This window comes from Lissotriton vulgaris, chromosome 6, assembly GCF_964263255.1.
Source record: "Lissotriton vulgaris chromosome 6, aLisVul1.2, whole genome shotgun sequence".
NCBI lineage: Eukaryota > Metazoa > Chordata > Amphibia > Caudata > Salamandridae > Lissotriton > Lissotriton vulgaris.
In genome coordinates, this window is record NC_141694.1 from 182,316,023 (window position 1) to 182,340,030 (window position 24,008).

Sequence of the window (24,008 nt, forward strand, 5' to 3'; positions counted from 1 at the left end):
TTGGCCCCAACTAAGAGGTTCCTGAGGTTTTTATTCCTCTTAAATGCAAAAAGAGGCCTGGGCAGTTTTTGTTTGTGCTCATCTATATTTAAAAGGTGCCATTGCAAGTTGATGATTTGGCGTACCTTTTTATCAAAGTTAGAGTGTTTGGTCACACATACAAGTTTGCCAAGTTGTTCTTTATTTTTGGGTTTGAACATCTCATCACGGTCATAATATCTAGCTCTCTTGAGAGCGTCTTTGATCAGTTTGGTAGGATACCCCCTCCTGATAAGTTTTTCCTTAAGGATTTCAGCATGGTTCATGAAGACCTTCATGGTAGTAAAATTTCTTCGAAATCGAAGTAATTGACTAAACAGAATGCCATCCTTCTGGCATCGGGTTGGAAGCTACTGAAATGTAGTAGGGTATTTCTTGCCGTGGGTTTGGTGTAAAGCAAAACCAATAGATGGGAATATTGGTGTTCCATCCACACGTCATGAAATTCCACCTTAGAATTGCTGGTATGTGCTGTGAATTTTAGGCTGGGTCAGCCGCATTAATCCATGATGTAAATTAATCTATGGTGTCCTGATCACCTGACCATTCACTATCACATAATGTTATTAGAAACAGACCATCCAAATTAGTTGGCCTTGTTTACCAACACATTTTTTAATCTTGTCCTTGATGATCAGTCATTAAATCAATTTTTGATACATACAAGGCATTTTTAACTCACCACTTCACTCTGTTCACGTAACTCACCACTTAGCCCTCACACCTTCACATTACCCGCTCCGCAGTAAATCTGGCATTGAAGCACACTGGGGTGACATTCGGTCACACCCAGTGGGGGCCCGATGATGAAGCATGTCACCGACCAGGTCGGTGAGTGAGGGCTTTCTAAACAAACCTAATTGGTGTTGTTGGTCTCTTGTGCTCCTTCACTTTTGTGTCTCCAAACCAAGGAACACTCTTTTGTTGTTTTCTGTCCTCACCACCTCTCCAGACAAAGAAAATGCTGTTGGTAAAATGCGACCAATGGCGGACGTTCTCAGAGAAAGGGGACTATTTCATTGTAAATGTGCTGGGTCTCAAAGTGCCCCATATATAAACAAGCTGCACTGGGGGCAAAGGCGGCACCCATACTGACACCCTGTATTTGTTAGGAGAAAGGAGAGCAGCATATCCCTCTTTGATATGTTAAACGGGGGTTTGGTACTTATCTTGTGGCTTTTTGGATTTGGGACCAACCAGGAGTCTTTCCTCTTGATCATTCAGAACTGGCTGACAATTTAAAATGCCTTGTCTCTACATTTACGATCAACAGTATTCGAGCACTAAGTAAAACAAGATCTTCCGGTGCACCTGGCCCAAATGGTCTCCCAGCCCAATTGTTTAAAGAAGACTTGGCATTATGGCCCACAACACTCTCCTCACTCTTCACAACTTGCGTCAAACTCCACCAAGTGCCTGACAGCTGGAGAGGTTCAAAATTGTATCTAATTTTTAAAAAAGCGACAGACAAAAACCCACCAACTATCGGCTGATAGCCCTACTGGACATTGAGGCCAAGAACAACGCAGCTGCACTCTTAAAAGATCTAGAGACCTGGGCAACAACAAATGCAATAATTCCTTTCTGCCAAACCAGCTTCAGACTCAACTCTTCTACACTGGATAACATAATTACTCTATCTTATCTTGCCCACCAGGCAAAAAGCAAGAAGGCAATAACTCTCTATGCATGCTTCGTGGATTATTCATCTGCATTTGCTCTAGTGGACAAAGGTATTTTATGGAGAAAACTCCAGGTGTGGGCTATTCCTAGTGGCCTTCCTAATGCCATCATATCATTATACATATCAACCTAGTTGAGGGTCAAAATGTCATATACAGCGTTAATCACGAAGATCGACACCAATCAAGGGTGTGTCCTTGCTCCAATGTTGTTCAATTTATATACGGCGGTCATGCCCCAGGAACTTAACAACGCTAACTTAATCCCTCCAACAATAGGCAATACTAAGATCACAAAATAGACAATAATATGATCACAAAATTGCAATACGCAGATGACATTGTCCTGCTTGACAACTCAAAAATAGGACTTCAGAGAGCATTAAATACTCTTCATTTGTATAATAGAGCAAACAAGATGATAGTAAATTAATCCAACACCAAGTTGTTATCATTCGGAAGGACGCTAAAGCAAACACGCAATAACTGGTCTCTGGGTCCTTTAAAAATCTCAGGAGCTACATTTTATAACTATCTGGGCACATAGTTTTCTGCAAACGATGCACCTTCAAAACACAAGCTCCACTTAAGGATAAGGCAACATTAATAACCACCAGACTTTGTCAGCTACACACAGCCCTTGAAAGCCCCTCCTCAGCTCCATACAGAAAAGTGTTCAGGGCTGTACTACCTTCTGCAATTAAATACGGCAGCAAGGGCTTTCTGGGTCAACTCATCAAAACCATTGAAAAGTTACACCTAAGAATTTACAAATGAGTGTTTAAATTGCCTCATTACATCAGGGGACCCCTGGTGAGACTTGAATTTGGCCTGGAGGGCATTGCATAGTATAGCATGGGGTCTTTTTTAAAATACTTTTATAGATGCACAACTGCATTTCCAGGCACCCTGAAATTTATTTTGCAAGACATATTCAAATACAAAAACAACCTGTGGTCCACCTATTTAACAATGGCAGCAGCAACTCTACAAATCGATCTGACTGTTGTAAACACCTCCACAAAGACATACACTGCAGTAAAAAGTATAATGAAAAACCAAACTCAAATACTCTCGAAGACCATGGACTTGCAAAACATTACGTCCACACCATCATTAAGGGCCCTGGCAGCATCCTACAACAACAACAGCCAAGTGGGACTCCGGGCACAACCTTAACTCAATTGCTCAATAGGCAAAGTTTGCCTGACCCATATCTTGGCAACAATGATGCTGGCACTACACATCAAAGACTTTAACCCCAACTGGCCACTGCTTTTTAAAATAGTCAAGTATAAACTGTGTGGCTACAAATCGGAAACTTTTCTGCACCTACTTTATAGCTGCCCGACGTTGCTCGACTTCCGGCGATCCTTATTAAAGCCATTATTTTTAAGTCACGGTATAAGAACATGTAATCATGGAATGAACTGGATTTTTAGCACTTTGGTTCCCTTCGAATTGGCAAGGATAGGCAAATTCTTTAAAGCTGTGCAGGTCCTTCTTAAAATTTCACAACAAAGAACTGAGATGATTCTGAATCAATAACCCTCAGTTTCTGCACCACGGGCATTAGGCATTGTAGAACTTGTTCACTTTGTAATTGAGTATTAACATGTGTTAAGCATTTTTTCAATTCCTGTGGTGGATTTTAAGTTATTTTTATCTTTCTTATAATCTAATTTTAAACAAATAACCCAGGGATATTTCTGGCACCATCCCATTGGCCTTAGGAAGAGAAATATCCTGGGGTTATTTGTTGAGATTAGACAGTTCCTGGAGAAATGGGCTCTTATTTCTAACAGATGCTCCAGGGACTGGATGAAGCTCATCATTGAAACTGCTAGAGAAGTATTCTCCATATTAAATAAAGTAATTCAGGACCTTGAAGAGAAATTCAAACAGAAAAACAGTGTAGAGGAAGGGAAAAAAAGCTTGAGGAGATCACGTTTGAGTTAGATTCCTTTTGTGAATATTTCATAAAAAGGAAAACTGAAAAACTTAGGAAGGACATTTGTCTATTCTCCGAAAAATGCACATATCCATACCTCACTGAGAATTTTTACACCTCCAACAGTGAGAATCAATCAGGCGTAGGAATGTCCAACTGAGGAAATAGACGTGTGACAATGTTCTCTGACACTACTGACTCAGACAGTGAGGGCCCATTGCATCATAACCCCAGTTACTAACCAAGACAAGAACAATTTGATAGGCCCCCTGTCAACAACCGTTTGTAGGGTATAGAAGGGCCAATTTTTGCCCCAGGTTTTGGAACCCGCAGCAGAGAGGGTATTATCAAGAAAAGGAGCAACCACAGAAATACATCAAAACCCGCAACCAACAATACAGGAGAACATAAATCCGATTCCAGTGTTTAATTTGTCTTCTAATAATATTGATCCCAACGCTGAGGCCCTTCTATCTAGAGGACTATGTTGTGTTTCCACTACCAGTCTCAATAAGTTTGAACTTACTAAAGATCTATATTATTTTTTCGTAGGCTTAGACTAAAAATGTTTTTTCAGATCAGACCCTCAACAGTGTTGAATATAACGCGTCGGGCATGAAACCTCCATCTGACTTCATCCCTTGCCTAGATATGTTGGGCGCAGAGTTAGAAATGTTTGAAAAAGCTGTGATGTCCAAAACCAAAAAGCCACAAGATATGTAGGAAAATGATGCTCTCCTTTCTCTTAAGGATAATCGGAATCTTACCATTGAACCCTGTGATAAGGGAAGTGGTATTGTCATCTTTGATACCTCACAATATGTGGAGAAGATGGACAGCTTACTTGGATCACTTTACACATAGAAGGGGAGAGGGTCTAAAATAAACTCTACCTCCCCGAACTCCCATAAAGTATCAAGTAAACACACAACGGAGGTGGAGAGCACGAGACTTAACATATAACAAACTAGACAAACTCATCTGTTTGAAAAACTGCCCTCACTCACACACCGAAGTGCAAATCACCAAATGACTGAAAGTAGTGATGCGACAAAAAGTGCAGTTAATAGGAAATAATTAAAACTAGCTTAATGATACCAACCCACAAATTTTATTCCAAGGTTCCTCCACCAGTATTAAAAAGAAAAAAAATGGGTAATATCTTGATAAGAAGATGAGGCTTCTCAAGACTTCCCTCCTGGTACTGCTATGGTCAACATGTTTCGACCGACTTACTGTGCCTCAAAAGGTTACCCCGGTCTTCTTCAGGACTGATGTCGCTTTCAGTACCACTTCTGGCCCCACCGTATTTCGGTTAGTGTGCCTCGAAGTCAAAGCCAGTCTAATAGGATCCTAGCTCTTCTCGTCACGTGAAGTGAATATCACTACTTCCAGTCACTTGGTGATTTGCACTGCTTCATCACTTTTGTATGTTCACGTGTATTATGTGTTGGGTTCTGTGGTTGTACTTTGTTTTGTGTGGAATTTATTATTTTTTGCCCCCTCCCTTATGCTCCGCACTGAGTGTGGCTACACCAGGGCGTATTGCAAGCAGGCCCTATGATGAAGCATGTCACACACTACGGTGTGTGAGTGAGGGCAGTTTTTTCAAACAGATGAGTTTGTCTAGTTTGTTATATCTTAAGTCTCGTGCTCTCCACCCCCCGTTGTCAGCTTACTTGGATCACAGAGGCATTACAAAAAGATCACCTACAACCCTGAACCTAACCTTAAACATAGGATTCTTAAGCTGGTGGAAACTGCTGTTGAAAGCCGTCATATCTGCCAAAAATAGTCGGAATTTCTGCTGAAATCATTAAGGATAAACTTATCAGGAGGAGGTATCCTGCCAAATTGGTCAAAGACGCTCTCAAGAGAGCTAGATATTATGACCGCGATGTGATGTTCAGACCCAAAAATAAAGAACAACTTGACAAACTTGTATGTGTGACCAAAAAATCTAAATTTGATATTATGGTATTCCAGATCATCAACTCGCATTGGCACCTTTTAAATATAGATGAGCATGAACAAAAACTGCTCAGACCTTTTGCGTTTAAGAGGAATAAAAACCTCAGGAACCTCTTAGTGAGGGCAAAGAGGCCTGAGCACAACAATGTTTGTCAGAAATCCATAACAGGAGGTGAGCCTGTCAAAGAAAACCACAAGTGCGGCTCTTGCCAAGCCTGCCCCAATGCCATTGTGAGTGACAATATTCGAATAAATGAGCGAACAGTGTTTCTTAAAGAAATGACAAACTGTAGATCCTCGAACATTGTGTACATCACTCTCTGCCCCTGCAATCAGGCCTATGTAGGTGAGACTGGAAGAGCATGCAGGAAAAGAATTGTTGAGCACAAATCCAACATCAGATTATCAAAACATGCCACGTCTCTAGTTAGCCTCTGGATAGAAGCTAACCATTCTGAGGGGGACCTTAGGTGGTTGATTTTGGGAAAAATCCTACCACAAATGGGGAGAGACATAGCGGCAACCCGCAGAAAAAGAGAAGTGTTTTGGACTTTTGCACTCAACACCAAAGACAAAGGAATAAATGAAATGTTACTGTGGGAGAATGCTATCCTATAACCATCTGGGATCTCACCCACGATGTTTACCGTTTCTCGACAACGTCAAATTTCTACTATTTTAGACTTTCTGGTGGCACTGGCGAGAGTTTCCTCCAGTTCTCCTCCTTTTTACCTCCAGGCCCACAGTGCGTCTCTTGTTTTAAACCCATGTGCCTTAGTGCTGTTGGAGCACATCTGTAGTAAATGTTTTACTATCTCTGAACACTTTTTGTGTTCTTACATTCTTCTATACCAGTATATGGCTAGTCTTTCGGTTTTGTCCCTGCTTGAGTTTTTATTCTTTTCTGCTTCGTGGTACGCACAGTGGCAGTTCTATATTTTTGGTTCCCACCTGTGATCATGAGGTTAGTTATTCTTATTTACTTCCGATTAAATTTATGTCTCAGGTACCAGCTTTCTATCTCATTTTTATTCCCTTTCTACTTGGGGTGTTGTTTTTATCTCTTGTGGATCATGCCCCCATCGTTTATCTTCAATTTCCTGTTCATTTACCTGTTTATGTACACTACGGGCACCTATTTAAATATGGCACCACCTGTATCGGCTCTTTCTCCTTACGTCGTTCTCATCGATTAAGGAGTGGAGAGAAGGGGAGGAGCATGTCGTTTCCAACTCGGCACACATTGGATCATGTACGCCAGTAAGTCCCCATTGAACTTCCTGCCTTGCCTCATTCGTGTCCTCAGTTGTGTTGGGAGCCTGCCAGTATCCCCTCTCAGTCCCCTATCAGCCGGAGGCGCTGGATGGGAACCATGACCTGCTGCTCTTTGAGCACAGGTGAGTTCTCAACCGGTTATGTGCCGATAATATTTTGTTTTGCCGAGTCCAGTGATTTATATTAGTTGTGCTTCACTACAGATTTGATCAATGTGCTATTCCCGCAATTAGCATATGACTAGCCGTCCAGTACGTGTGTCTTTTTCATTTTATCCTTGAGGTTGGGAAATGCCCGCTCTAGGCCTTTATAATTCTCACAGGCGCAAGTGGCATGCACCACCTTTTGAGTGCCGCCCGATCTAATACCTTTATTGCCCGTATATCTTGTGACACCACTGTTTTAAGACAGGTTTTGTTTCCATCCGTGGTGGCGCTAGGTAGATTCACAGATGGGGCCACTGTCATTTGATTACAGTAAGTGTTCTCTTGGTTCACAGTACCTGTATCCTTGTTGTAGGCACCTTGGCTGTCTGGTTTCCCTGATTGTCAGTTTGTTTAATCATGGACAATTAGTCGTGTCAATTCTGGGTTCTATTCTAGAGAGGATTGTTTGGCCCTAATGAGAGTTCACTTAATCCTCAGACTCTCCAGTGTATGAGCCCAGGTCCTATTTTATAGGACTCTGATATTATATTCTCCTGGCTTAGGGACCCAGCTGTCCCATTGAATTTGGTTAGCTGTTTATCTTACTCTGTGAACACCTCTATTCCGTCTGATATCTCTTTTTGAGATTTAATTGACTGTGAGTCTTTTTCGTTTATTGTCTAGTTGATTTTACTCTTGGTCAACCTTATCACTGGGATCACAATTGTGTGAGCATGGTCATTAACAACTTTTCTTTTCCGGCATGTGTGTTGGACACAGTGGTGTTTGGGTTAGCCTTAAATATATAGTGGTTATATCTGTTGATACAACCTTTGCTATTTTTCCCTAGTGTGCACGCTCTCTTGTACTTATATTTATCAGGTTATCTAGTTGTTATGAACCTGTGCCTTCCTTCTTGTTATGCTGTGCTGGTACTAGATGAGTAGATTCATGACACACAGCACTGTTGTATCGTATTATATACAGTATTATGTATTTTCTGTCTTTTCCGGCGTGTCCTCCCTCGTTTTGCAACTGATCAGTGCACCCTGAAGAAGGTGAGACCCACAATTGGGTCACGCACCAAAACGCGCGTTGGCACTGGAGCTCTTCTTGTTAATGTGATGCTTTTCTTGTCACCCCCTTCTGATACGAAATTGGACTTTAAACATGAATTGTACCATCAACTGATTATTTATTTCAAGTGTTAATTTTGTTATTGATCTTATTTATTCCATTCTTGTTGATATCACAGAGGTATTAATTGCTTTATATTGTGTCTGGGGATATTTGCTTTTGTGTATATATCAATTTTTTGGCAAATGTTGAACCCTTACTTTGTAGGACGTCTGAGTATGTTTTTGGGTACGTTGAAAGCGCGAACAAACAAAAAATTCAGCGAAGCCAAGTATTGCGGAAATTTTGGCAATTCCACGTTCTCGCAGGTAGCGAAATTACCCAAATTCTGTGAATTCCTCGAGCGGAATGGAATTTACCTCCCAGGCCTACTGGTGACACATCCAGGAAGTATTCATGGCTGCTGCAAAAGTGCTCACATGCAGCTGCAGCAGCAGCACAGAGGCAAGCTATTGCATATTCCATAGGCGCAGGCTCTCTTTTGAGGCTTACAGAAGGGTGATATCACAAAGATCTTGAAGTACAGTTTGTGTCTGGGCTCTAATCTCACCCGTACTCCCTTCAAAGCTGCAAATATAGAGCAGCATACAACAATGACATGTAGGGCTCAGAGCTGCTCAAACCAGAGGGACTTTGAGCAGAGATTAGAGTAACATGTGGTCAATATGTTAACTGCGCTTTATGTTCGGGGTCGTTTCCACATAATATAGACAAGCTTTGGTGTCCAAGTAGATACAGCATCAGCTCAATATACCTTAATTCTGGGCAAATCATTTAATCAAAAATGCGAATTTGAGCTTGTGTTCCGTAACTGGTGCTCACAGAAAGCACTCATAACTTCAGGGTGGGTCGATTTCATGTGATATGAAAAGGCCAAAAGAAGAAGAAGAAATATTATTGCAATCACATCGCGAGCAGTGGACGAACACCATTTAAAATAAATCAATCAGCAATTGGTACATGCACCACAGAAACAAAAGGAAGTGATGTCTCACACACCATGCAGAATTAGAAGGAAGCAATGAAGAGTGGAAATGATGGCAACGAATGGTAACTAATGAGCGAGCCCCTTTTTAGAGGATTATTTTTAAGGCACAATCTGTCGTCAAGCAACAGCGCATGTGCGCTGGCTACAGGCTCAACATAAAAAACAAACTAAAAAATAAAAACACCTTGTGAGGAGGGGTGGGGCCTGAAAGGCACTTCTGGCCCTTTCCCCACCGATTTTCTACCTCCTTAGGCCCAGATCTTTGTACTGGGGTGAATGTAAGACATTGTTCTGCATTCTGTCCATCAACTGTGTTTTTTGCAATTTTCACCCCGAGTGGGCTGGGTATGCTCAGACGTGAGTCCCAGGCTCTCCACATCAATGGAGTCAAGCTATCCAGGCTGAAGAAGGCTGATAGCCAGAAACCGGTCCTTGGATGCTTGATTCCGGTCTAGGAAAGACATGGCTTGGTAGTTCGGGCTGGACTGTTCCCATGAGGCACAGGGTCGAGGCTGATTTGTATATAGCTATTGTCTGACCTAGGGTGGTGTGGAGAGCTAAAAAAAACGATGGATTTAGGCCCAGATCTTTGTACTGGGGTGAATGTAAGACATTGTTCTGCATTCTGTCCATCAACTGTGTTTTTTGCAATTTTCACCCCGAGTGGGCTGGGTATGCTCAGACGTGAGTCCCAGGCTCTCCACATCACTGGAGTAAAGCTATCCAGGCTGAAGAAGGCTGATAGCCAGAAACTGGTCCTGGGATGCTTGATTCCGGTCTCGGAAAGACAGGGCTTGGTAGTTCGGGCTGGACTGTTCCCATGAGGCACAGGGTCGAGGCTGATTTGCATATAGCCATTGTCTGAGCTAGGGTGGTGTGGAGTGCAAACAAACGATGGAATTAGGCCCAGATCTTTGTACTGGGGTGAATGTAAGACATTGTTCTGCATTCTGTCCATCCACTGTGTTTTTTGCAACTTCTGGCCCTTTCCCCACCTATTTTCCACCTCCTTTACAACCCAAAAAGAACAAAAAATATCAAAAACACAAAAGCTTGCTGGGGCTGCCACCAATACGTCATGGGGTGTTTTCATAATCCCTTAATAGACATTGGCTGCTTAGAACCTCCAAAGACCACTAGTAAACCCACTCAGCGTAGAGGTTTCCATCTTGCCTTCCTCACCACCATGTGATATCAGCTTTTCCCAGGGTGGGCATGTGTAGAAAGCAGATATCATGAGATACGATACATGAGTTGGCGGGTCCGCGACTGTGACCCACGGGCTACCTTTTCAGACCATTACTCATGCTAGCCAATATATTTGCAATGTACTAAAACCAAAACGATTAGCATTGGCAGTCTTGTCCGCACCACCTTTGCAATGTTGACTTTAGCGATCAGATTTTGCCGCTGGCCATTAGAGCAAAATAGAGAAACCAGTGCAATAAACATTTGACACAGCTGTTGTTTATAAACGAATCTGGTGTGTAATATCGTTTTAGTACAGACAAATCCTGATCCATGTAAACAGTGTGAAAAAAAAGATTTACTATTTGTTTAACAAGGAATGGAACAAACTGACTTTACCACAGATTTAGTTGCATGAGTGACATTTATGCTACTGAAGAAAATGTCGTCAGGTCCTTATGATGTAAACAAGAACAAAAGCTGCAAGTTTAGTTAGCTCCATTTGTTTTCTCCTAATTTAAACTTCTAAGTAACGTGCCGAGGAAATCTATTTGCTCCATTTGCTGTTACACAAGCAGGAGGAATTGTGCAAAAACGCATAGCCCTGTATATGCACCTGTAAAAACATGTGCCTGGTAGCTTGCCAGGTGATTTCTCAATGGTGCCAGGACATTTTCCAGGGGCCAGTGTCATTTTGCAATGCTTTTTGCACTGACTGGCTGGTGCAAAAATGACTTCTGCACCGATCATCTTTGCAGAAATTAAAGCACTAGGCACCAGTGAGTGGCACCACAAATGCAATGTACGCAATCGTGGTCCCCGTCTCTCCACACCAGTGTGTAAAAACAATATGTATAGTTTTCGGTTCAGATTCTACAGTTAGGGAGATGGTGAAGTCGTTGATTCTCTTTTGGAATGTTCGATTCCCTGGGTACATGGTTTACCCAAGGGTATTAATTACTTCAACTTAAACACGCGCCGAACCTGTGAGTAAAAACACGCACTGACTTTAAACAAAGCCGAACGTCCGTTTGCTGTGGCATTAAAAGGCGCGCGCGGCGCTCACCTCCAGTAAGGTCAGGTAAGGTCTCCTCAGGTTGAAGATGTGCAGGTTACCGATGACCGGCAGCGGCCTCGGTCCGGGAGGGAAGTTGATGTATTTGTCGCTCTTCCGTCCAATAATATTTATTAGAAAAATGAGAATTAAAACACACAGCAGAAGTGCGACAACGGGAGCAGGAAAATCCATCTTCACACAAGCCTCACCAATGCCACTGGTAGTAACGAGAGAGCGCGACTCCTCTTCTCGGGCGATCATTAACGAGGCACTTTGCAATCACGAGTTTAGATGTTATTTATTGGCCCAAACAGCGGCTGTATCTTCACCAAAAATTGTAACGGGATAAAACTATCAACGACTTGACGCAAAAACGTCCCTTCTATTCTATCTTCCTCCTGGGCTTTCGAACGAAGGGGTGTAGCCCCCAATAGCCCCTTTGCTCCCCTCTGTCGTAAACATGTAGACTTGTCTGCAGCGTGGACCCCAAACCTGAGGTACACGCTCTGGGCACTGGCGTTTCGAACCTAGGTGTAGGCGAGACCTATTGGTTTTCACAATGCTTGTTTACGCAAGAAACACGGTGAAACGGTTCTGGTTTATTGGAAGTCGTGCTGCATTGATCCCGTGTGGTGCTTGCTGTCAGACAGAGAGACAGTTCCTAAATCTAACAAGTCAAGACGATCAGAAGAGAAGATTTAGAAGAGATGGCGGGCAATCCGAGAGGTGATAGGCACTAATGTTAGTTTTCTCCATCCCTTCACAGTCCTTGCGCTATTTTGACATTCTAGATAGCAAGATTATTTTGTCAGCGTAGGAGATGATGTTGAGGTTGTGTTGGCGTGCGATGGCCGCGAGGGGGCTCATGTAGACGTTGAAGAGGGTGGGGCTCAGCGAGGATCCTTGAGGGACGCCGCAGATGACTTCGGTGGCCTCTGACTTGTACGGTGGTAGACGGACTCTCTGTTTTCTTCCGTCGAGGAAGGAGATGATCCATTCCAGTGCCTTCTCCTGGATTCCGACGATGCTGAGGCGCTGCACTAGGGTGCGGTGGCAGACAGTGTCGAATGCCGCGGAGAGGTCTAGGAGGATGAGGGCAGCTGTTTCTCCGTTGTCCATCAGGGCTCGGATGTCATCGGTGGCAGCGATGAGGGCGGTCTCGGTGCTGTGGTTGGCTCGGAAGCCAGACTGTGAGCGGTCGAGGGATCCATTCGTCTCGAGGAAGGCGGCCAGCTGTTTGTTGACGGTCTTCTCGATGACTTTGGCTGGAAACGGGAGGAGCGAGATGGGGCGGTAATTCTTGAGTTCGGTGGGGTCCGCTGTAGGTTTCTTGAGTAGGGCGCTGAGTTCGGCGTGCTTCCAGCTCTCCGGGAAGGTGGCGGTGTCGAAGGAGGTGTTGATGATGTCCCGCAGGTGGGGTGCGATGACAGCGTCGGACGAGGTGAGGGCAGGGGTCGGTTGGAGATCCGGAGTGGATGGAGTTCATCATGCGGACGGTGTCTTCGGTGCTGATCGGAGTCCAGGCGCGGAGGGTGGTGGTGGGGGGCGTGGTTCGGTCTTGGCGTGCGTCGGTTGAGTGCTGAAGCTGTTGTGTATGTCCGCGATCTTGTTGTGGAAGTAGGAGGCGAGGGAGTTGCAGAGGTCTTGTGATGGGGTGATGTCGTTGTTTCCGGCGTTGGGGTTGGAGAGCTCTTTCACGATGTTGAAGAGTTCCTTGCAGTTGTGTGCGTTGTTGTTCAGTCGGTCCTTGAATGCAGTTTTCTTGGTGGCGCGGATCAGTTGGTGGTGCTTCCGGGTGGCAAGCTTGAGGGTGGTCATGTTGTCCGGTGTTGGTTCCCTTCTGCAGGCTTTCTCGAGGACTCAGCAGTTCTTCTTGGAGCTCTTGAGTTCGTCGGTGAACCATGGGGCCTTCTTGCTGCCGGGTCTGCTGGGCGGGGTCCTGAGTGGGGCGAGTTCGTCCGCGCAGTTGCTGATCCACTTCGTGAGGTTGTCGGCGGCCTGGCTGGGGTTCGCTGAGCTGGCGGGAGGGTGCTGGCTCAGGGAAGCGGCGAGCTGGTCGGCTGTGATCTTGTTCCAGCTTCTTCGAGCAACCTGTTGCTGGTGGTGGTGGATCATCGTTCTTTTGAAGGTGAAGTGGACGCAGCTGTGGTCCGTCCAGTGGAGTCCGGTGGCGTGGCTGAAGGCAATGTCTTTGCTGGATGAGAAGACGGCGTCGAGTGTGTGTCCGGCGAGGTGGGTGGGGGTGGACACCAGCTGCTTGAGACCGAGGTTGGCGAGGTTGGCGAGCAGGGTGATGGTGTTGCGGTCGTTGTTGTTCTCCAGGTGGAAGTTGATGTTCCCCAGGAGGATGTAGTCAGCGGAGGGGAGGGCATGCGGGCTGATGAAGTCGGCGATGTCCTCGCTGAATTGTGTGCGTGGTCCCGGGGGTCGGTAGATCAGGGTGCCTCTGAGGGTGGTTTTGGGGTCCGTGTGGATCTGGAAGTGCAGGTGTTCGGCGGTTGTCAGGGTGTCGTCGGTGTTGGTCTTGATGCAGATGGTGTCCCTGTAGATGATGGCGATGCCTCCTCCAGTCTGGTTGTCGCGGTCTCTTCGGGTGATCTTGTAGCCCTCTGGGATGGCGATGGCGATGTCGGGCGCTGAGGAGTCGTTCATCCAGGTTTCCGTGAGGAAGGCGACGTCAGGAGCTGTGGTGTCGAGGAGGTTCCAGAGTTCGATGGCGTGTCTGTGGACGGAGCGGGTGTTGAGGAGGATGCACTTCAGGTGGTTGCTGCTGGTGTTCGGCTTGGCGGGTGCTGGTGCGGGGCAGGTCCGGATGCAGGTGAACTTGCAGGCGTGGCAGCTGAAGGGTCCGTGGGTTCGTCTCGGGGTGGCTCGGTAGCATCCCGGGATTCGGCCGGTATTGAGTGCATTGAGGGTGGCGGCGTCGTAGGTCCGGCAGGTGGGCTGGGGTCTGCGAGGGCCAGGGGTTCTGGCACTGGGCACGGTCCAGGCGCGGACGGGCGCAGACGGGCTTACCTTTGGCGACCCTTCGGCGCACAATCGGCGCTTCCGCTACGTGTGACCGCTGCGCGTTCGCACGGTCGCCATATATGGCGAAGTGCGAGGGAGGGCAGAGCAGCTGGGAGCGGGGAGGGCACAGAAAAGAAAAGGGGGCGTGTTTAGCGGCGGAGGCGGGAAGCGGGGAGCGAGAGCAGGGGGACAGGCAATAGCAATACAACAAAGCAAAAGACAATCTAACTAAAAGTAAAGGGGCACACAGCAAGGAGAAACGGGGCACAGGACCCTAGAATCACAGATGACACAGCACTCGACCGTAGGAGACCACGCTGCTCGGTGGCAGGGGGCGTGGTCAGACGGCGGCGGCCGGTTCAGCGAGGCAGGCGGGTGGCGGGAGGCACACGCAGCAGCTGGTGGCCGTGCGGCGCAGGGGGTGTCCCAAGCTGGGTCACACTCACCTGCGTCGCACGGTCGCCATATATGGCCAAGTGCGAGGGAGGGCGGAGCAGCTGGGAGCGGGGAGGGCACAGAAAAGAAAAGGGGGCGTGGTTAGCGGCGGAGGCGGGCAGCGGGGAGCGAGAGCAGGGGGACAGGCAATAGCAATACAACAAAGCAAAAGACAATCTAACTAAAAGTAAAGGGGCACACAGCAAGGAGAAACGGGGCACAGGACCCTAGAATCACAGATGACACAGCACTTGACCGTAGGAGACCACACCGCTCGGTGGCAGGGGGCGTGGTCAGACGGCGGCGGCCGGGTCAGCGAGGCAGGCGGGTGGCGGGAGGCACACGCAGCAGCTGGTGGCCGTGCGGCGCGGGGGTGTCCCAAGATGGGTCACACTCACCTGCGTCGCACGGTCGCCATATATGGCCAAGTGCGAGGGAGGGCGGAGCAGCTGGGAGCGGGGAGGGCAAAGAAAAGGGGGCGTGGTTAGCGGCGGAGGCGGGAAGCGGGGAGCGAGAGCAGGGGGACAGGCAATAGCAATACAACAAAGCAAAAGACAATCTAACTAAAAGTAAAGGGGCACACAGCAAGGAGAAACGGGGCACAGGACCCTAGAATCACAGATGACACAGCCCTCGACCGTAGGAGACCACGCCGCTTGGTGGCAGGGGGCGTGGTCAGACGGCGGCGCCCGGGTCAGCGAGGCAGGCGGGTGGCGGGAGGCACACGCAGCAGCTGGTGAATGAATGAATGAATGAATGAAATGAAAATGAATGAAAAAAATGAAAATATATTTATTGAGCGCGATTGCTGCCCAAGGGCGTCCAAGCGCTGAGCTGAGGCGGAAATGACCAGGAACGGAATTTTTTAAGACACGAAGGATTTAGCAAACAGTAGTGTCTTCAGGTTTTTCCGGAATAGGAGCAGATTTGGGTTGGACCGGAGTGAGAGGGGGAGGGCGTTCCAGAGTTTGGCAGTATTCAGAGAGAACAGCCTACCACCCGACCTGGCTCTCTTCACTCTGGGAACAACAGCAAGGAAGGCCTCCATCGACCGAAGGTTCCTGTTTGGGTGATAGGGGATGACAAGGTCGTTATTAATGGGTGGGCCTGTTTTCCAGAAGGCGTGATGTGCCATGCATAGCGCCTTGAATGCTATTCTCTGCCTCACTGGCAGCCAGTGGAGACTCTTCAGAGCAGGTCTGGCTGACTGGGATCGTGGGATCTGCAGCAGGGTGCGCGCTGCACAGTTTTGTACGACCTGCAATTTCCGGAGGGTCATTTCGGGTGCCCCAACATACAGGGCATTGTTTGAATCCAGACGGGACTGAATGAGGCCTTGTACCGCCACCTTTCTAGCCTCTAAAGGTAGAAGCGGGAGGATCTTTCTAAGAATTCTTAATAGGCCAAAGCATGTGGCGGACAACTTAGTGGCCTGGGTGGAGAAGGAAAGTTTGTTGTCCAGCCACACTCCCAGGCTCTTGACACTCTCCTTGGGGGTGGGGGGAGGGCCCAGTGCACAGGGCCATAAGGAGGTGAAAGGCACTGGAGAGATTGGGCCTAGGAGCATAAGCTCCGTCTTTTCACCGTTCAGCTTTAGGGAGGAGTTGGTCATCCATCCCTTGACATCCTCTAAGCATTTTAGCAGATCTACCGGGAGTTGCCTGTTGTTACCAGCGGCCAATGAAACCACTATCTGAGTGTCGTCGGCGTACGACACGATTTTGATGCCGTATGGTTCGACGACACCCGTCAGCGGCCTCATGTACACGTTGAACAGCACAGGGCTCAGGGAGGAGCCCTGCGGTACTCCGCAGCTAAGAGGTTTCCTAGAGGACACTGTCTCGCCGTTGAAGATCTGGAAGGATCTCTCAGACAGGAAGGACTCAAACCACCTTAGTGCGTCACCAGAAACTCCGATGTCGTGGAGACGGTCCAGCAAGGTGGTATGGCTGACCGTATCGAATGCGGCACTTAGATCAAGGAGGATCACTGCCACTGATCCCCCCTGATCCAGTACCCTTCGAGATTCTTCAGTGACTGCTAGCAAGGCGGTTTCAGTGCCATGCTTCGGTCTGAAGCCTGTCTGGGATGTGTGTAGCAGAGAGTGGTTCTCTAGGAACTGAACGAGTTGGGCGTTTATAAACTTCTCTAGAACCTTGCTAGCCCAAGGGAGAAGTGAGATGGGGCGGTAGCTGGAGTGATCCTCGGGGTCTAGGCTGGGTTTCTTCAACAGCGCCCGCACCATGGCTTGCTTCCAAGCCATAGGAACTACGCACGCGGAGATGGACGAATTTAGTAAGCATGGGCGAATTTTGCGAATCTCGCGTTCGCGAATTTTGCGGATTTGCGAACTCGCAATTCGCAAAATCTGCGAATTCTCCCGAATTTGCGGATTTTTTTTTTTTGTGTGTTCGCGCGGGTTTCTGCCAGTTCGCGAGGGTTTTGTACAATTTCGCAAACGCGAACTTACCTGTCGGGTCGCAAGTTTCGCGAACTTGTTGTTTCTACGTGTCCAGCCTGTTTGGGACACTCTTCTTCATCACTGCCACTCTCTGTCACCACTGCCACTCTCTGACTACTCATGCCACCCTCTGGCCCACCCATGCCACCCTCTGTTTCATCACAGCACCCTCTGGTTGTCCAGTCAGTGTACATTATTGTGGCAAAGCAAGCACACCTTCCCTGCCTCAAGTGACCTGAATTAATTTGGGGCTGATTAATGTGTCACAGAATATTTTTTTAGCTGGCACCTGCTTCCTTAGTGCTTCCTGATTAGTGATCTTTTGCACTTGCTAAGTGCTTTCATTGTTGCAACATTAGTTACAACACCTGCCCTGCCCCAACTGACAATAATGAATTAGGGGCTGATTAATGGATTTGAACTTCCAGCCTGGCTCCTGCTTGTCTCCCTTAGCTGTAATTCAGGACCTTTGTGGCATATGTGTAACTATTCTGAGGTTCAGAGCAGGGTCACATAATAGTTGCAACTGGCAACTGAACTCTGGAGGGGCCCCTCAGGAAGCACTACAGGAAATGGCTACTAATGATGAGCCTGAACTTTTGAACCTGGTAAGTAGTTTCAGTTTTGCTAAGATCGTATTTCTGCAATTTTGCGCTTATTCACGGGGCGCGAAGTTGTACTGGGAAGCCGCGAACTCACGCGAACAGTGCGAGCAAGCCATAAAATCCGCTGCTCGCGGATTTGCGGATTTTGCGGGAGATTCGCGAATCTCGCGGATTGCGAATTTACCGAAAATCCGCAAAATCCGCGAGCGAAATGGATTTTCCGCCCATGCTTACAATTTAGAAGTTCCAGCATTACCGGCAGGGTGGCTTTAGTTGCCTGCATCAGGACATCTGGAGGGGCAGGATCACATGGGGAGCCCGACTTGACTTGGCGTGCCACATTGTCTAGGGTGTCGAGATCCAAAGGAAGGAAGTGCTCAAGGGAAGGCTGCTCAGGGTGAAGGGGAGGTCTGGGGAGGGGTAGGACAGTTGCGTCCCGATTTGTGGCTACTGTTGGGAATGTAGAGTAGATTTTTAAAACTTTGTTATGGAAAAAGTCCGCAAGCTCGTTGCATTGGTCCTGGGTTTTATTCGGCGGGGATGCAGTATTGGTACTGGTACATAGCTTTATTATACTGAAGATTTCCTTCGGCTTGGATTTAGCTTCAAGAATTTTATCTGAGTAATAGGTTGCCTGGGCCATCCTAATCCCTTCTTTGTAAGCTTTGATCGCCTCTTTATAGGAGGCCTTTTTATCGGAAAGGAAATCTAATCGCCAGGCTCTCTCTCGTTGCCTGCAAAGGCGTTTTAGTTCCTTTAGGGAGTCGGAGAACCAGGGAGCAGATTTATGTATTTTCTTTGAGGAGGATCTGCGAAGAGGGAGGATCGAATCTAGCGAGTTTGTAATCCAGCCTACATAGTTTCCATTTGCCACATTGGGGTCTGGGCAGGGTGGTGGACGGGTAGCGTCCAGGTTATGTAACCAGGCATCCAAGGGGAGCTTTGTCCAATCCCTCCTAGTAGTAGCTTGGGGTGGTAGCTGGGGGGCTTTTAGTGTGACCCAGGTAAACGGGACCACAAAATGGTCCGACCATGGAAGGGGAATAGGTTGGTCGACCGTCAGACCGGGGCAATTGCTAAATATAGGGTCCAGTAAATTGCCCTTTTCATGAGTAGGGGCTAACACCAGCTGGGACATTTGAAGGGCTCCAAGGTCGTCTATTAATTCTTTAGCGATTTGGTCTGAGGGGGAGTTAAAATGAAAATTAAGGTCCCCTAGGACCGTGTGGTTGGCCGAGGCCAGAATTCTTTCCGCTATAATCTCTGGAAGAGACCTATGGAACACTTTTGATGACTCTGGGGGGCGATAAATCAAGGTGCCGGAAAAAGAGCTATTAGCATTAAACTCTATGCAGAATGCTATGCTCTCGCACTCAGGAATAGTTTCTATTGAGGTGCGGCATTGATACTGGGTCTTCAGTATGATCGCCAGACCTCCACCTCTCCCTTCCGGTCTGTCCAATCTGAAGATATGGTAACCTGTAGGTAAGGCTGAAACCACGTCTGGCTCAGAATGAGCAGTGAGCCACGTCTCCGTCAGGAAGACCGCGTCTGGTTTTTGTTCCTCGAGCAGCATGGCAATCTGCGTGCTATGTTTGGGTAGTGAGCGGCAGTTTAGCGCAAACATGCGGTATGTTTGTGCTGAAGTCAGCGTAGAGATGTTGCGGAAGGGATGTTTGCAAGCCGGACATCGAGCGGGAAGCTCTGTAGGAGCGTAGATATGAGTACAATGGGCAACAGCTCTACTACCTATGCTGAGTAGGGCCGCCGAGGAGTAAGTCCTGTCCAGGATAGTGTGGGAGCCAAGATTTAAGACCCCTGGCCCCGTCTGGTTGCGGACGGGCGCAGACGGGCTTTCCTTAGGCGCGCCCGCTGCGCTCGTCCGCTGCACTTCCTGGGGAGGCACATACTTATGGATTAGTGGGTAAGTGGGCGGTGGGCGTGGCCTCCGATGGGGGCGTGGCCTGTCGATCGGCCGAGGCGCTGGCAAGCGTTTTGCACGCCGGTTTCTGGGCAGCGGAGGGGCCGCTTGAAGTAAGAGAGGCTTGGGTGAGTGAGTTTTCAATTTAAAAGCACAAGAAATCACAAAAGTACAATTTTAAAAACGGTGCGCTCTCCCGGCTTTCCGCCTCAGGAGCAGCGTTTGTCAGGTGGAGAGGCTGGTGAGCAGCGTCTCTTTAAAGCTTTGGGCGGTGGGCATGGCCTCCGATGGGGGCGTGGCCTGTCGATCGGCCGAGGCGCTGGCAAGCGTTTTGCACGCCGGTTTCTGGGCAGCGGAGGGGCCGCTTGAAGTAAGAGAGGCTTGGGTGAGTGAGTTTTCAATTTAAAAGCACAGGAAATCACAAAAGTACAATTTTAAAAACGGTGCGCTCTCCCGGCTTTCCGCCTCAGGAGCAGCGTTTGTCAGGTGGCCGTGCTTAGCCATAATTTTGTTATTGCAGGCTATCTCTGGAATTTATCGCCATGGTAGCGCGTTATTAACAACGTGTTTCTCCAGGGCGATAAAAATTTCAGAGATAACGAGGTTATCGCCATTTTGCAGGGAACATCACCGGTTTTCCAGTGCTGTTCCCTGCAAAACGGCGATAACCTTGCTGATGCGAGCCACAGAGTCGTATCAGCACAATCCACCCCCATGTTAGGGATAGGTAGGTCTGCATTTTAGCAGACGTTAGTTTTTGGAGAAAACAGCTGTTTTCTCCAAAAACAAACGTGTGCTAAAATGCAGGGGTCGCCTTGTAAATATCCAGATGTGTACCTCAGCGATATTTGCATGGTAGTCCATCCGGGGTACACCCAGTGACGCCCACTTTTGATCTCATTAGAGATGCAAAGGCAGGTGTTTGGGAAAAAGGGTGCTAACATGCGATTATGCCTGTTAGCACCCTCTTTTAAATAGGGCGTAGTTTTATCTCCGCTTTTTTGGCTTTTCAAGCCAAAAAGCGGAGATAAAGTCCTTGTAAATATGCCCCTTAGTTCTGGCAGGTGGGATGGCATTCCCAACTCTGAGGGCTGCATCTGAGAAGGGCTGTTTCAGAGTTCTAATGGTGCTGGAACAATTGCCGGGCGGTGGGCGCTACCATCAATTTTACATTTTACATGCATCAATGAAGTGATAGAGACAGAAAAATTCAAGCATCGAACACAGAACAAGTGTAGCAAATGAGTTACGTACATTTAGCGGAGGAGCGCTAAGGGTTAGCTATAGGTGCATTTTCGAGCACGCTTTCACAAATATTTGGTGTGAGAGCACACTGTCATTTTTAAACAACACACTTCCCTTCAAAAGGGCCATTACATTTGCCCAGACAACTACTTTTGCAGATACAAAAAATATATGCCAACAATGTTTGTGGAAATCGTGTTTGAGCAAATATTTATCATTTGTGCATCACCAGGTAAAGTGTCTTGACCCCATCGTTGTGCTTGATTACGATGGTGGTCGGACGAGCATATGACCCCCATGGTAATGGGATTAGGACCGATCAAAGTAGTTGGCGGTCCCACCCATCAAATTATGATGCGACCGCTGTGTTGGCTGTCAGAAAGGGTCGTAGCACAACCCACAATGGAAAAAAGGATATTTTGAAACAACATGGCCACATGCCAAGCACCATGTGGTGCCTGGCACACAGAGCACGGATGATTGGGGGGGCACCACAGGTGTCCCCCAAGTCTCAAAGCAGAGGCCCATGGCGGGACGGGGGTCCTGTCAAGGGCCCCAAAGTCCCTTTCAACAACCTTTCAACAGCCTTTCCATGGCAGGCGGTCCGTCATGGAAAGGCTGTCGTAAAGGGACAACGTAATCCCTAGCAAGCACCACTGCCATTGTAGTGAATACGATCTGACAAATAGGCCGAAGGGCTCCTCGAACCTGTCGGAAGCGTCGGTCAGTCCCTATGACCAATTTGGTCCGATAGACCGCATCATTGTATGTGTGTGGGGGGGTCAGACAGCTCTGCTGCATTTCAGTCGGATTACTATTTACGGCCTGTCAGTGGCGGTCTGGCTGACATCCTAATGAGGCGCTTTATTTCCGTCACACCTCGGGAAAGAAGGTCCTTTCATATATTAGGGCCTTCTCTTTGGAATAACCTTCCAAACCATTTAAGGACAGTGTCCAATCACTTTAGCCTCAGGAAGCAGCTGAAGAGTTGGCTGTTCCACTTGTAAGTGCTGCTTTCTTTTTCCTTTTCAACAGATGCACTGGAAAGCCCCTATTTTAGGGCAGCCAATCATGTTTAAGTCCTTATAGCATAACCTAACTTCTGAATTACGAAGAATGTGCTTAATTTTTGCTTTCCTCATTGTGATATATTTAGAAGGGTATACAACTGTTACAACGCATCTTTTAGCACGCAATACCATTACCACGCATCTATTACAACGCATGCCATTACAACGCATAGCGCTTTGGGGCGATCTGACATAGGGAAAGGGTAGTGAATAGGTTAATTTACTATCCAATAACCTTCCCTAGTGTCCACGGGGACTGGAGTTGGAATAGTAAATTAAACTATTTACTATCCAGCACCCAAAGCACTATGCGTTGTAAAGGTATTGCGTTGTAAAAATTGCTTGGTAATGGTATGCGTTGTAAAAGTTCGCGTTTTAACGTCATACATCCATTTAGAAGTATTTTTACAATACATTTTCAAAAATGTACATTTTGTTGTATACAAAAAAATACTCTAGCCTTTCCTTTCACGCTCCCTGAACCCCAGAAACATTGTCACATAGATCACTCTACAAAATCCTTTCCATTTGCAGTCAAAGAAAGAAAGAAAGAAAAGTAAACACCAATCTTCATGTTAAAAGAATAAGCAGCTGTGTATCTAAATTTACAGCCTGACATTTGACCTCTGTCTTTGAATGCACAGCAAATGTGACAAGATGAAAACAAACATTTTAATACATCTGTAGTGCGCGTTCACCTTCAGATCTCCTGCATGGTTATTTTGAGGGTGCTGCAGCACCCCTACTTCCAGTGGCTATGCGTAGTTCTCGACTTTTTGAAGACAGGAGTTTCCAGAGACAGAGACTCAGAGCTTCTGAGGGAGCAGGAGCCTCCTAAGATGATTAGTTTATTGCTGAGATAGTTCACTTGGCCTTCATGTTGGGTATTGCGGGTAATGCAGGCCTTTTTGAAGGTGCTTTAATGTGAAGCCAGTTGACAGCGATCAAGATGGGTGATGTGGTCAGATTGTCTTGGGCCAGAGACCAAGCGAGCAACAGAGTTGAGGGCGGCTTCCAGGGGGACAAGGTCACTCTGAGAATTACTGTAAGCATTGGGTTGACATAGTCGAGTTTTGAGAGAACCATCAATAGACAAATGTTTCAAAGTCATTGGCGGAGATTCGTTATTTCATCCTTTTGAGAAGCTTTATTGGAAATTGGGCACACTTAGCTATGGCATTGATATGAGCAAGAAGGTTCAGATTAGTATTAAATTTAAAGCCCAGAGATTTAGCCTTGTAGAGAGTTAAAGCCAAGAAGATTAGAGGAGATTATCCAGGACTATGTGGATTGATTGCAGTGTAGTGGAAAGAGTAGAAGGAACTCTGACTTCCTGGGGATTGAGTTTAAGATGGTGGAGCAACAGCCATGCTTTGAAGTCTGAGAGGGCTTTTGACAGGTTTTCGAAGATCCTAGGGAGGAGAGGCTCTTAAACAAAGCTGCATGTCATAAAAAATAGAGATGAAAAGAGGTTGTTGTATGTTCCAGAAGGCTCGAGAGGGGTTCTATATAAAGACTGAATAGAGTTGGTAACAGGCTTGAGCCTTGGTGTACTCCTTTTCGCAGAGACAGGGGGTTGGAGAGAAAGGTTGAGATCTTGACTTGTTGAGAGCTATTCTGTGGGTACGGCTTAAGCTAGCTCAGTATACTACCTTAGAGACCCATTCGATCTTTTAGGAGTCTTAGAAGGGATGAGTGGTTAGCTATGTCAAATTCAGAGGATAAGTCTAATAGAATTAGAGTTTCCATTGACCATTATGTGGACGGCGTCATCGAATATTTGTAGCTTAGCGGTCTCGGTGCAGTAGCTAAATCTGGAAAGTGTTTG

General features: G+C 47.1%; 1 protein-coding gene across 4 annotated transcripts in view; it reads right to left on the minus strand.

The window, feature by feature from the left end:
* The window catches only part of LOC147706987 (cytochrome P450 2K1-like), a 576,312-nt gene that overhangs the window by 378,293 nt on the left and 174,011 nt on the right, over positions 1-24,008 (minus strand). The window contains exon 1 of one of the 4 annotated variants that reach the window (XM_086926215.1): positions 11,444-11,662. The exons of 2 other annotated variants lie outside the window; for them this stretch is intronic. In XM_086926215.1, coding sequence (XP_086782341.1) covers positions 11,444-11,626 — 183 coding nt within the window. In that variant the 5' untranslated portion in view covers positions 11,627-11,662. Of the gene's footprint in view, positions 1-11,443; positions 11,696-24,008 lie in introns of those variants that run through there. One more of the 4 variants, XM_086926212.1, reaches the window with a different exon arrangement.